Below are 13,515 nucleotides of genomic sequence, written 5' to 3' on the forward strand. Positions count from 1 at the left end.
GGATAGAATCCTATGATAACTTTATCAACTTTATCATGCATTTTATATATTTTCGAAACATAACGTTTTCTTTTTAAAACTGAATTGGAATCATCTAATTTGTGTTTGTCACGCAACCCAACAACCACTGAAACAACGAGAGCAAATGAGAGTGTAGCAGGATGGTTAATGTAAGCTTTGATGTTGTGTTGCATTATGGGTGACATGTTGGCACCGTGGTTAATATTGTTGCCTCCCACCTCAGGGTCTGAGCCTCCACCCTGTTCTTATCTTATCATCATGGGGTTTTCTCTGGGTTCCCCAGTTTCCCACTCAGTCCCCTCTGGAAGAAATTTCTCGAAGTCCGATGTTTAAGTGTTTGACAGAACTTTATTATTCAATGAGCTCAAATGGAACAGACACTCAGCAATCATGCGTCTTGAGTTCTGCTCTCCGAGCAATAAATGCATAGATCTTTTATATCCAAAAATGCGACAGTCATCTGACAAATCAAGGACAAGTCGGATATCTGGACGTTACAGTTACTTCTGCCTTTCAAGGTCCAGGCAGTTCAAGGAAAGTTTGGCCATCTAGAGATATCAGTTTCTTCAGCTTTTTCAAGGTCCACCTCTCAGCTTAGAACAAGTGTATCTATTTGGGACTTTTCCTTTAGCTATATTATTCTAGGACTCGTTGTTCTCTTTTTCTACATTTTATATCATCTATTCTGCAACAGCTTACTTCTCAGGTCATGCCTTTGCTTTGACCTGGGCCTCTTGCTGAACAAGCAATATATGGCAAACATATTAATTCCTCTATAGAAAATAGAAATCTCTTACTTAAGCAGATTTGCATTATTGTTTGATACGTTCAATTAAGTAAGGAATAATTGACGACGGGCCGTTGAATTACTCCGCTTCGCGTCATGGCCGCATTACCACCTCGGGTGTGCATTATTTTCAAATAATTCAACGGTCCGGAGTCAATTATTCCGCTTATACTACGGTTGCCACACCTCAAGACATCGATCAGATGATATATTTCAAGGGATTCGTCCGGTTTTTCTACTTAAATCGCTATTGTGAGTAGGATTATTTCTTCCGCATCTCATCCAACGACTCTTTTGCTAGTTCCAAAACGTCATTTTAAAGCTGGCAATGGAGGTTTGAGCCGTTGATAGCAGACTAATGCAGTTAATACTGAAGTTATTAGAAAGAGAGCGAGAGAGACAGAGACACAGAGAAAGAGAAACAGAGAGAGAGAGAGCTTGTATGAATTAGGCTACCTCTGTGTGTCCCTCAACAGTGTCCTGAAGCACCGTCTCTAAACTGTAAGTCTGCTTTAAGATGCAGCGCTGTTATTACCTCGCTAGTGAGAAATGTCATGTGTAGCCTTTAAGTTGGTACACTAGGCTAACTAATACTGCTGCAGCCCAGTTGTTGAAAGTTTCATATTCACCGTAAATATTAAAATTTACTTTCGGAAAATCGTCTGTCATGTTGTCGTTTTTGTTAGTCCTGTGTCCTGTATAGGTACTGTATGCTAATTTCCGTTATTACAGTTAACTATGCGAAGTGATATGGAACTGTAATGCGGTCAAGAGAGCTACCTGGAACTACGTTCGCCGTGCGGTTATCTGAAAATAATTGCACACCTCAGAACGTTCGTCAGCCAATCAGATTAAAGCATTCAACGGTCCCGTAGTATAATGACAAGTAAATTACATTGTTTCAACCACAATGTGTAAATCAACAACACCATTATAAACTCAATTGTTAATTACTGATTAGGTAATGCATTTTGCATAATCATCTATATTTTATTATTGATTACTGATAAGCATAATCAAGAATTTTCTATCACACCCCTAACGTGTTTAGGTGAATTAGAGCTGCCAAAATTTCCCATAGATGTGAATGGTGTGTGTGTGTGTGTGTGTGTGTGTGTGTGTGTGTGTGTGTGTGTGTGTGTGTGTGTGTGTGTGTGTGTGTGTGTGTGTGTGTGTGTGTGTGTGTGTGTGTGTGTCCTGTAATGGGGTGGCGCCTCGGCCTGGGTTATTCCCACAATGCTTCTGGAATGGATGGAACACAACACTCAACACACCTATGCAATAATTTGTAATTTGCTGTATGTTATTAAATGTTATTATCAGCAGTTGTGGAGGGTAACTTGTGTATCCAAAGGAGACCCATGCAAATGGCAGGAGAACATTCAAGCTTCACAAATACAGAACAAATACAGGCAGGAGTTAAAACCCAAAACCCTGGAATCATGAGGCTACGGAAAATATTTTCACCTCTAAATGTTTATCATCTATTAAAATGAAACACACCAAAGAAAACAATAAGGACTGTGAGGCTTGAAATGTTGTTAGCAATTATCTGTTTCTGGATCAGCACATATGAAAGTTTATCTTATACAGATGCAAAAGGATAGAAAATCACTTGTATTATCATGAATTCAGTAGAAAGCAAACATTTCTTTGTGTTATGTGCAAATCAATGCATATTGGGCTGCTCTGCTCCTCAGATCCCTCTGCGATTCCTGACACACTGAAGATTCGTTTCTTCCATTCACAGACCCCTGAAATGGGAAAACACACAGATACACCATTCTGTTACCTCTCCCATAAACTGATTGCTCATGACATAATGTAGACTCGAGCATTATGAATTCCCAGTTTGCTGTATGACTCTTTTGACAAAGGCATCTCTTAAATGATACAATGTATTATGTTACACAAACTGCTCATAGTGCAATAATAATTACAATAATACTGAAGATGTATTTACTTACACCTTCAATAACTAGATGTTGCAAACCCGCTACCTTGTCATTTATGCTCTTTAGTCCTTTAGATGGAAGATTTGGCCATCAGGTTGAGTCCTCCAGGATAATTCGGTGCCTTCTGACATGCCTGCACTGATCAGTTTCTCCTGTAACTAGATAATAACACAACAGAATATTTCCTTGAGCATTTATTGGCAATTTTTGTCTTTCTCTGTGTAGCTCCACATGAGAACTGAACTGACCTGTGTTAACAGATGGCTGCTGAATGCAGGATCCTTTATGTCTCCATCAGTCCTGACAGTCAGTCTCACCACTGTTCTCTTTCCTGTAAGAACTGAGCAACAGAAGACGTCAGCACACTTGGACACATCCAGTTCCATCCAAATGATAATCAAATTAAAAATAGTAATGTTTAAACATAAGCATTAATTTAACCATTAATCATTAGCAAAACGTGCTGCATCGATTATTTTCAAAACGTTAAACCATGCAGATACAATTATTCTTTGATTTGGAGACATCTGGTGCTTTAATTTTTGCTTATGTGATCCTGAAGTATTACTAAACATTTTTTTCTATTTCTTAATACCAGTTTTGGGTGTCTGATTTTTTTTTCTTAACATGTGGGAAGAAAAACACTCTCTGCTGTTATCACCTTTAAAAAAAAAAAGTTAATAGTTCTTTTAATCTAAATCAAATCAAATCACTCTGTATAACACATATGACATGTACCATGATCTGTTACACCCTGATATGGGTTTATACCTCGCAGACACTCAGAGCTTTCAGGCTCAAGATGCCGTAACATTTGGAAAATTTGGAATTTGGGAAAATGAGTTTGTTATGAGAGGGTAGAGGAAGTGAAATGCACAAGCAAAACAAAGGGAAGATAAAACGAGATTCTGATGCAACTCTGTAATTTTAAATGTACTTATTCTGCAGGTACTGTGTTCGTGAATCAGTCTTACTTGAATATTTGGAGCAGATGAAGTTGAGCTCCGTAGTCTCAGGCAGGCTGACCCAGTAATGTGGGTCTTTAGATTGTACTGCCCCTGTGCTTCCACACAAGTTACTGTTGGATATGTTGTTTGTTTCCCAGTTCTGGTAGCTGACATTTTCTGCACTGACCCAGAACCAGAAGTTCAGGTAGCAGGAGAAGCGCAGCCCCAGCCAGACATGATCAGTGGAGGCCTTCTCAGCTCTCCTACTGACCCAGTACTGGATCTCCTCATTGTGGACAGACACCAGGTCTGAATAGTACGTTCTGCAGTAATTCAGGGCATCAATCCAGGTCATGTTACTATTTACCAAGATCAGGTTATCTGGGGCAGAAGGTAAGATGATTGTCAGAAAGCCGGGTTCAGGAGAAAGTCATGTGACATTTGGAAACTTTGAAAAAGGAATTAATTACCAGAAGGGTAGAGGAAGTGAAATTCACAAAACAGTGAAGAAAAAACTACTGCAACTACAATGCAACTGTACAGTGTTATGTGTACTTATAACACTAAAATATAACTTTGGGTGTAGTATATTTTTAAAGTAAGATTAATGTTGTTAGATAAAGGTGAGAATCAGCCACTGTAGTAAAGTTACATTACTCACCATCATAGCATATGAATGGATGCTTTTCAGCACATGGTGTCACATCCCATGTCCCAGGCCAGGTGACCCGAGCTAAAGCACATGTGTTAACCACATTTTCATATCTACCAATTTTCCAGTTGCGGAATGAGGAGTTTGACAGGTCTGACCATCCCCATGTGTCCCGGAACAGGCCAATCCATGCCCAAGTGCCATTTGTAACCATTGTTTGTATCAAGTCATTATCTTCTTGATTCCTCACAGTGGCCAGGTCTGTGTAATTGTATTTGCAGTAGCTCTGAGCAGCAGGCCAATCCATATTCTCATTAATCAAGGTGAAATTCCAGGTAGCATTTATTCCGTGTTTGATGGTGGGAGCTGTGGATTTGTTGTAAACAGCATAAGAAACAACAATATCCCAGAAGTAATTTACATTTAACCTCTTTAGCAGATGGTTTTGTCCAAAGTTACATACATGCCTGGTTCAGGACCCCAGTGGTGAAATCATTCTGACAGTCATTCTGGGAACTGAAACAGTGACCTTCTGATCACAGGTACAGTGTCCTAACCCAGTGTGTCACACCAGCCTTTGCTGAACAAAGCTCACTCTGACATTGAAATGTCGAAACTACATAATTAATGTTTTTAATTTAAAACATAACAATTCATGTGTGAATCTCGATTCCTTTGCTGGTACCTATGCGTACTCTATTAAATACACTTCAATTTTGATTTTTCCTCATTCTAGATTGGGGACTTGGCTTTGGCATCCATAAATTATAGTATATTCTAGTATTATAGTACTGTATATCACATACTGTATACACATCATGGTCTGCTGGACCTGCACCCCCCATTCACACCGAAGTCAGTGATGCTGGTCAAACTGCTGGCAGAGCTGGTGTGACACCATCAGGGTAAGAAAGCTGGAGTTCAGCTGTAGAGGCAGAAGGTACAAACCTTACCTGCCATTTATCATGGGCAACATAAGGTCACTGACAAGACAAACTGGTTCTCAGCACTGACCAGTTGCTATGAGTTCTACAAATACTGCAGTCTCATGTGCTTCACGAAAACCTGGCTGAGAACCAGCACTCTGTACTCCATAGTCCTAATAGGTGACAATAACATCATTTGTGCTGATAGGAGCAAAAGCGGTAAGAAGAGGGGAGGTGGAAATATTTTTGTAAATGAGAAATGGTGGCAGCCCTGAACACGGTACAATAAAAGCACAGGTTTGTGACTCGAACATGGAGCTTCTCGCTGTGGGACTGTGATCATATTACATGCCAGGGGAGTTTCTACATGCCGTTGTTTTGCTCTTATACGTGCCCCCATTGGCAGATGCTGCAGTAGCCACAGATAAAATATATTCTGTGGTTAGCAAACTAACCACTGACCACCTCACTGATTATATTGCCATTTCTGGTCATTTCAACCAGGTTTCACTCTCCTCCAGGCTCACCAGCTTTCATCAGTCTGTGGGCTGGACCACCAGGGGATCCAGGACGCTGGACTTGTTATATGCCAGAGGGAGGCATACAAGTCAGTCAGGCTACCACCCCTGGGCAGCTCTGATAACAGTATGGTACAGTATGGTACAGTATACCTTACACCAAACTACACACCAGCAGTTCACCCAATCACCACTAGGACCATAAGGAAGTGGATGAAGGAGGCTGAGGAGGCTCTGCACGACGGTTTAAAAGAAATAGACTGGTACACGCTATGTGAGTTATATGGGGAGGACATTAAGGGATACAGCCACTGTATCAAGGACTACATCCGCTTCTGTGTGGAGAGCACAGTCCCCACAAAATCAGTTTCCCCAAAAACAAACCACGGATCACAAAGGACCTTCTTAATAAGAAGATGGCCTTCAGGGCTGGAGAAAAGGAAGAACTTAAACAGGTGCAGGTGTAACTGAAGATTAAACTCCTACAGGAGAAACACTGCCACAGGGAGAAGCTGTAGCTACAACTGAACAGCACAAGAGAAGTGTGGATTGGCTACAAGCAAGCTGGTAACATTGCAGGGGAAGGGGGCAGGGACCGGGCTAATGAGTGTAATCTGTTTTTAAACAGATTTGATTTTCTTTGATTCTGCCCTCCCCTGATGCTACCAGCCTCAGTGGGCCGGCTGAGGGAGTTCCAGGCTGTCATACCCTCTCATTAACCCCATGTGGATTCCCCAGGTTTACCAGCTGTTTCTGATTGTTGTTATTAGTCCAATGTATTTACGTCTGCATTACGTATATTTACCCCAGTCCGGTCATTGAAGTCTTCCATCAATCTTCTGATTTCCTTGCAAGTTTCTATAATAAATCCCTTGTTCCCCACTTTCTCGTCTCCCTGCTCCTGCTTCCCCGGTCGGCACGCATGACAGAATGACAAGCCAGACACCTCGCCTCACAGAAGAGGAATACCTCAGCATTACGGACAAGGTACTGCTCTGGTGGTAACAGCCAGAAATCCGTGACGATCCCGTACTGCAGGCTATAGCCAATTGGAGCAGGGATGTTCTGAAAGAGATGTCCTTGCTCAGAGACGCGCGCCTTGCTGAAGAGATGCATGAAAACTTGTGCTGGCTGAGACACGGGGTGGCTGAGGCAAAGTTAAAACGGGTAGCCACAGCTTGCGGATTGCCTTATGGTCCTATGGCAGTTTGCCTACCAGACACACATAATTGTGGACATTGATCTACATGCTGTGCATGTTTTATCGGTCTATCAGTGTGCTTTTCTACACAGTGGCCTGCTGGGGAAGCACCATCAGATCAGGCAAAACCAACCACCGGGACAAACTCATCAGGAAGACAAGGTTCATCAGAGGACTGACCCTGGATCCATTCGAGACAGTAGCATAGAAGAGAATGTTAGCAAACCAGGGCAATGTTATGAACAATTCTGCCCATCTGCTTCAGGGGGCGCTATCCTGGAGCACATTTAGCACTGACTCATTCCACCGCAGTGTGTCAAGAAGCAGATGGATCCTTTCTACCTGCTCCCACCAGGCACTACAATGCCTCCTCCCTATGTGTCACTCCCCACCCCAGCCATAATACATCAGGAAGCAGCCATCTTGGCAACAGCAAAAGGCTGGTGGCTGGTGCTGTCTGTTTTTTAATTGCACAGTGTAATGGCACATCACCGTACTTAAATTTCAGGAAAAAAGTAGTATTAATTTCATTTTTACTCCATAATTCTCCGTTTTTTTCAGGATTCTATTTGTGTCTTGTGTACTTTTTAATTTGTTTGCACTACGTTTACTTGTGTGCATGGTGACATGTATTTGCATCTTGCCTGTTTCACACTACATGCACTGTACTTATTTGCTGCTGTATACAATTCAATTCAACTTTATTTGTATAATGCTTTCTCACAACATTACATTGTCTCAAAGTGTTTCACAGCCCCAAATGAGCAAACCAGAGGTGACAGTGGCAAGGAAAAACTCCGTAGAAGCAACAAACCTTAGGAGGAACCAGACTCAAAGGGGGAGTCCATCCTCCTGGGCCGGCAGAGGAAGTCAAACGAGCAAGATGGCAAAGTCTCAATTCACACTGTATCAATTTTATCACAAAAATGCACAAGAGTTTCCTTCTGGCATCAATAAAGTTCATGCAATCTAATCTAATACCCAAAACAGAATGTACTCTGTCATCCTTTTTACTTGTCAAACCTACTATGGGGTAAATCATCGCTGATTAGTATACTTTGAAGCATATTTGATTTGTCAGAAAAGAGCTGGTTATTGTTACTCACCAGTATAACAGATGAAATGCCCAGTTGTACTCCGATATGAACAATTAATATTATTCCAATAACCGTTGGGTTGCATCCCAACACAGTTCAGGCCATTATTCTGGTTGTACATTGCATACGTATACCAGTTGGTGTACCCTGTGTCTCCTTCTCCTGAGGACCACTGCCATCTCCATGATGTTCCTTTCTTCAGTCCTATCCAAGCCTTCCCAGTATAATCAGAGCCTACAGACTCATTTAGTCTTTTCATTTCCTCCATATTGTCAATGGTAGCCAAGTCAGTGTAGTTCTGTCTGCAGTAAGCCTGGGCGTCAGTCCAGGTCAGGTTTATGTTTACAAAATGGTACTGATGTGAAAGGCATGAACAGTGACTGTGAAACTCTGTAAAAAAGTCACACAGGCAGAGAGAAAAAAATACACATGATCACAAATAGTAAAATATAAACCTGATCTGACAGGAAGAGGAAAGGCTTTTGTAAGTCCATATTTGAACTGACAGGCTGGTGGTTATACATTATTATCAAAGACATACATACTGTAAATAATCAATTTGTTTGAATCTAAATGTAAATTTAGTTGTTGTGTCTCTTGCATGTATAACAAGTGTAACACAAGGGTCCTGAAAACATCAAAGAATGACCCATATAATATAACTGACATTTGGCAGATTTGATCAATATGTAAATTTGTGGGGCCCTTTTTATAATTTCACTGCAGTATGAAAGAAACTGACCTGAAATCAGTAGAAGTTTCAGCAGAAGAAACACATTATAACCCATCATGCTGATCCAACGGGCTGCAGAAAACATTGATTATGGTACTGATCATGCAACATACATTTGAGCAAATACACACACAGATTTGCAATTATACCTTTGTGGGGACTCTCCATTGATTTCTATTGGGAAAACTATAACCACAACATGACACCCTTAACCATAAGTAAGCAAACAAGATGCGCAACTTTTTTGATTGCACTCTCAGATCATTGTGAGGAACTGGTCAAGAAACAGGATTTTAAACCTAATCCAGTCATAGACACCCACCCACACATACACCCCCCCCAAACACACACACACACTATGCATAGCTTTGTTTGTATGGATTTCCTTTTGTTTCCCATTGTACAATAATAAAAACCAATAAGTTTTGCAGTGAAAACCTAGCTTGTTCTTTTTAATTCACAGAGATGGGATCATAAGAGTCTCAGTCAGGCACTCAGACACAGAGTCATACAGTCTCACATGCTGTGTGTACATCCTCAACTGACAGACCCACAGTCAGAAAGGATATCTGTCTGGTATTACTTACACCTATTTTTAAAGTAATATAAACGTACAGATTTGAGTGGCAGCCCCCACTCCTTTGATTATCTTCTCCTGGGCTTTATGAATCATAACTAAATGGCTGTTCTGCCCCCCTGCCTGCCATTACATTTATGCCTGTAAAGTCCCAGTAAGTACAGTTTTCACAAAGCAGCTTCTCTGGCTCCTTCCTGCCAGCCGCCACGTGTCTCTGTAATGCCTCCTGCCCTCTGATCTGGATGAACTGACCTTAATTTCATTCTCTGTATTATAGGAAATATGGCACATGTACGTTCTAGGGCAGGGTTTCCAGTCATATTTACAGTAACGTGAACTTCTACAAAGAAAATAATGGGTGGTGATGATGAAACTTGCTGACCATATTAATTCTCCTTTTACATCCACTCTGCAACAGCCACGACAGCAAAGTGATCCAGTTATTGCCCCAATAGGGATAGGGTAATTTTCTGCCAGTACATTTTGCGTTTTTCTGACGGATTTTTTTTTTACAGTTTGGGTGAGGTAGGAATGGTGTGTGAATGTTTATCTGTGTGTTTAACTTGAATCACTTTACTGTAGCCTTGCTGCTGTGGAAGACAAACGGTGGTGGATGGGAGCAGCTGAAAACATTGCTTTTCTTCACCTTTCAGCTTGTTGAACTGCTGAAGTCGGACAAAAATAATCTAACCATGATGCATTGCGTTGGGACCAGAATACATTGCTTTAAGCCAGCGCTGCCAATGACTGCGTGAAGTCAAATGCACCCATAGACAAATACAGCAATCACACCCATAGACAAATACAGCAATCACACGCACAGAGAGAGAAACAGGAGAGAAGGAGACGCGCACGACAAAATGAGTCACTGCAGGAAACGGAGTAAAATTTGGATACATTTCAATTACATTGATAATACAAGGCAGAGTGTAGAGCTTGCAAGGTTAAAATCCCATATCAAACAGGCTCTACGAATAACCTGCATTGGCACATGAGAACTGTACATCCATCAGTGCAGTGGGAAGAAAAAAGACAAGCAAGTGAACCTGCTACTAATGAAAGTGACAGTTTGTCTACTGCAGTTTGTCAGTGTCTACATCGTCATCCAGTACAGCACCACAACCACCCAGACCTACAACCTAGGGCTCTATGAGACAGTTTGTGCAAAAAGCTATGACTCCAGTAAAACAGAACACTATTGGCTAAAATGATTGCACATGATTTCCAACCATAGTAATTCATTTCACTAATAATTTTAAATTATTGTTGGTAATAAATTCATTTAAGCACCAAAAAAATCTGAAGAGCCAATTGGGAGCCATAAGAGCTGGCTCAATTAAAAGAGCCAGAATTCCCAACACTAGAGCCTACTGATTACTTAACTTGGTAAAATAGCAGTTAGCGTAACAGTATGGAACAGAAAACGCCAGGTTAAGAATAAAAAGAGCGTTGGAGGAGGATGCGGCCAAATGTGCCGAAATCACAGAGATTTTATCAAAAGAACGAAAAGAACTGGCAACAGGTAAATGTGATTAACCTATTGCAAAATATTAAACCAATTCAAATATTAGCGTACTTCTATAGCTTATCATGGCAAATCAATGTCTCCGCAAATGTAATTTTAAGGGAAAAATGTATATAAAAAAGTAAAACACGATCTGAGCATGCAGTTAAATGACCATTTAACCATTTTGTAGTTTCTGAGCAGCGGTCCCCTGTCAGTCGGTGTTCTGTTAAGAATGACGGACTACTGATTAGCAGTGAGGATGCCAGGATGGCTGAGGGGTCAGGTATTATATATGAATTAAAGTTTTAAACTTAATTTAGATCCATATACAGGGATCCCCCGCTGTATCGCGGATTTTCCCCCGACGCATCACAGTTCTCTGCATATTGCGTACCTTGCTTGTTGTTGTGAGCAACTTTTTGTGAACTTTTCATTTTGTTTTAAGCCCAACAGTTTAAGGCTTATTTATTTATATGGTATTTCTATATCGCGGATTTTCACCTATCATTTTTAAAGTGTGTGGGAGGGGTATTTTAAGGCTTAAACTATATAAAAAAATATTTTTAAAAGTGTTTGTTTATATGGTCTTTCTATGTTGCAGATCTGGAATGTAACTTGTACGATAGGTGGGGGATTACTGTATTCAGAAGTTGATGAGATGTACATTTCAGATTCAGAGGTAAACTACACAGAGCTGTATTAGTGAAATTAAAAGACTAATAAGTCATATGTTTTGATACAGCTTGTTTCAGGCACAAACATATTGTGTTGTATATGAAATGATATTTTGACACTTTCACCACTCAGATTGCCTGTGAGAAAAGCTTCTCTACCATGGGCATCGCTGTTATTAAATCTGAGGGGGACGTGTCCCCCCTCACATTTCATAATTATTCATTCCCCCCCCCCGCACATTTTACTTAAAATATTAGTTTTATGCCAGTGTGTCCTCCTACATTCAAAATGCTTCTGACGCCTCTGTTCTCTACCCGTAAATTTAAGAACAGGTTAGGAAGCTCACTGACTCATGAACACTCGGAGGCCTTTGTGCTAATGTGTAAAGACAAGAAAATCTTTATGTTGATAGATAATGAGATGGTAATAAACAAAGTTGCAGAGACCAGTAGACACACACCATTCTCACATACATTCACATCTACGGTCGGTTTTGAGAGCCTGCAAGCTCCACACACATACAGCTTGGATGGGCAGGCCCTGCAATAAAATTTACGATACTGATCGGGAAATTTTATGATTCTTTTCCTCAATGCATTGGGTATTTCATCGGTTTGAACCATGTTGGGAATCTCAACTAACCTTACAAATGCTTTTGTTCTGCTCACCTTGTGCAGGATTGGCTTTGTTATATGTTGCACATATAGAAAACGGATGAATAGATAAATTTTCACCTCCCAAATCGATTTTAGAAAGCAAATTAGATTCCTAAATATGGAAAGATGTGGGAATAACCCAAGATGGGGAGCCAACCCATGGAAGGACACACACACACACACACACACCATTCACACACCCATTCACATCTACGGTCGGTTTTGAGAGCCTGCAAGCTCCACACACATACAGCTTGGATGGGCAGCTCCTGCACCAATTTCAATTATTTTAGAAATACAATGCAGCCAAAAATTATTTGTACACTGCGGAAAAATGGTCAAAAATGAAAATGAAGACTTCCGGTTTGGTAATGTGAGGTGAAGACGCGTGTTGACAGAGCTCCCGATATTTTCTGATAATACATAAATTAACAATCCAATTTAAGTAATCTAAAACGTTTTATAAGTGTAAAATGATTCAGCAAGATGAGCAAGCACAAAGCAGCAATAAATACCCCGCCAACAACGAGAACCAGCATAGCTAGCAAATTAGCTACGATGGCTAGCGCAGGGAAACCTGAAGAAACCCCAGCGGATAACGACGGTGTCTCAATGAGCCAACTGATAAACGAGTTAACAAAGCAACGAGCTTCGATAAAAGAAGACATCTCAACTCTGATTCAAGAGTCCATGGTGCCGCTTCAAGCATCGGTGAATGCTTTAACGGAATCGTTGGCAAGTTTCCAGTCCCGCCTGTGTGCCACGGAGACACTCGCGAGCGATAACTTCTCGGCGCTGGCTGCGGCCGAAAAAACTATCAAAACTCTAAAAGAACAAAACGCGACGCTTCTGGATCGAGTTGATGACTTGGAAAACCGGTCACGGAGAGCAAATCTCAGGATCTTAAATGTTCCAGAGAACAGTGAGAAAGGCCAATCCACTGTCAAATTCGTGTCCGAGATGTTAATGGAAGTTATGGGACAGGACGTTTTTGAAAAGCCTCCCGAACTAGAGCGAGCGCACCGATCGCTTGGTCCAAAGCCACGGGAAGGTAGACCTCCGCGGCCACTGGTTATATGCTTTCACAGGTTCCAGGAGAAAGAAAAAGCGCTAAGATGGGCCAGACAGAATGAAGCAAAATACAAGGGCTCGACTTTGAGGATTTATCCTGACATCTCCGCCGATCTCGCCAGGAAACGCGCTACGTTTAAAAATATCAAACAGCTGCTGTACCAGAAGAATGTGCGATTCCAGCTCTTTCAC

The 13,515-nt window shown here is 41.2% G+C and overlaps 1 protein-coding gene and 1 long non-coding RNA gene across 2 annotated transcripts in view; both read right to left on the minus strand.

Moving 5' to 3' along the window:
* LOC125704500 (putative C-type lectin domain family 20 member A) overlaps positions 1-13,515 on the minus strand; it is a 202,412-nt gene that overhangs the window by 168,949 nt on the left and 19,948 nt on the right. Inside the window, exon 2 of the mRNA XM_048970117.1 lies at positions 8,847-8,909. Coding sequence (XP_048826074.1) covers positions 8,847-8,895 — 49 coding nt within the window. The 5' untranslated portion in view covers positions 8,896-8,909. The remainder of the gene's footprint in view (positions 1-8,846; positions 8,910-13,515) is intronic.
* On the minus strand, positions 2,807-3,996 carry LOC125704524 (uncharacterized). Its single transcript, XR_007381164.1, has 3 exons — positions 3,738-3,996; positions 3,012-3,103; positions 2,807-2,921 (listed from the first exon to the last, which is right to left on the minus strand). It is a non-coding gene; the product is annotated as an uncharacterized LOC125704524 (long non-coding RNA).

The sequence above is a fragment of the Brienomyrus brachyistius genome, chromosome 12 (genome assembly GCF_023856365.1).
Source record: "Brienomyrus brachyistius isolate T26 chromosome 12, BBRACH_0.4, whole genome shotgun sequence".
Classification (NCBI taxonomy): Eukaryota; Metazoa; Chordata; class Actinopteri; order Osteoglossiformes; family Mormyridae; genus Brienomyrus; species Brienomyrus brachyistius.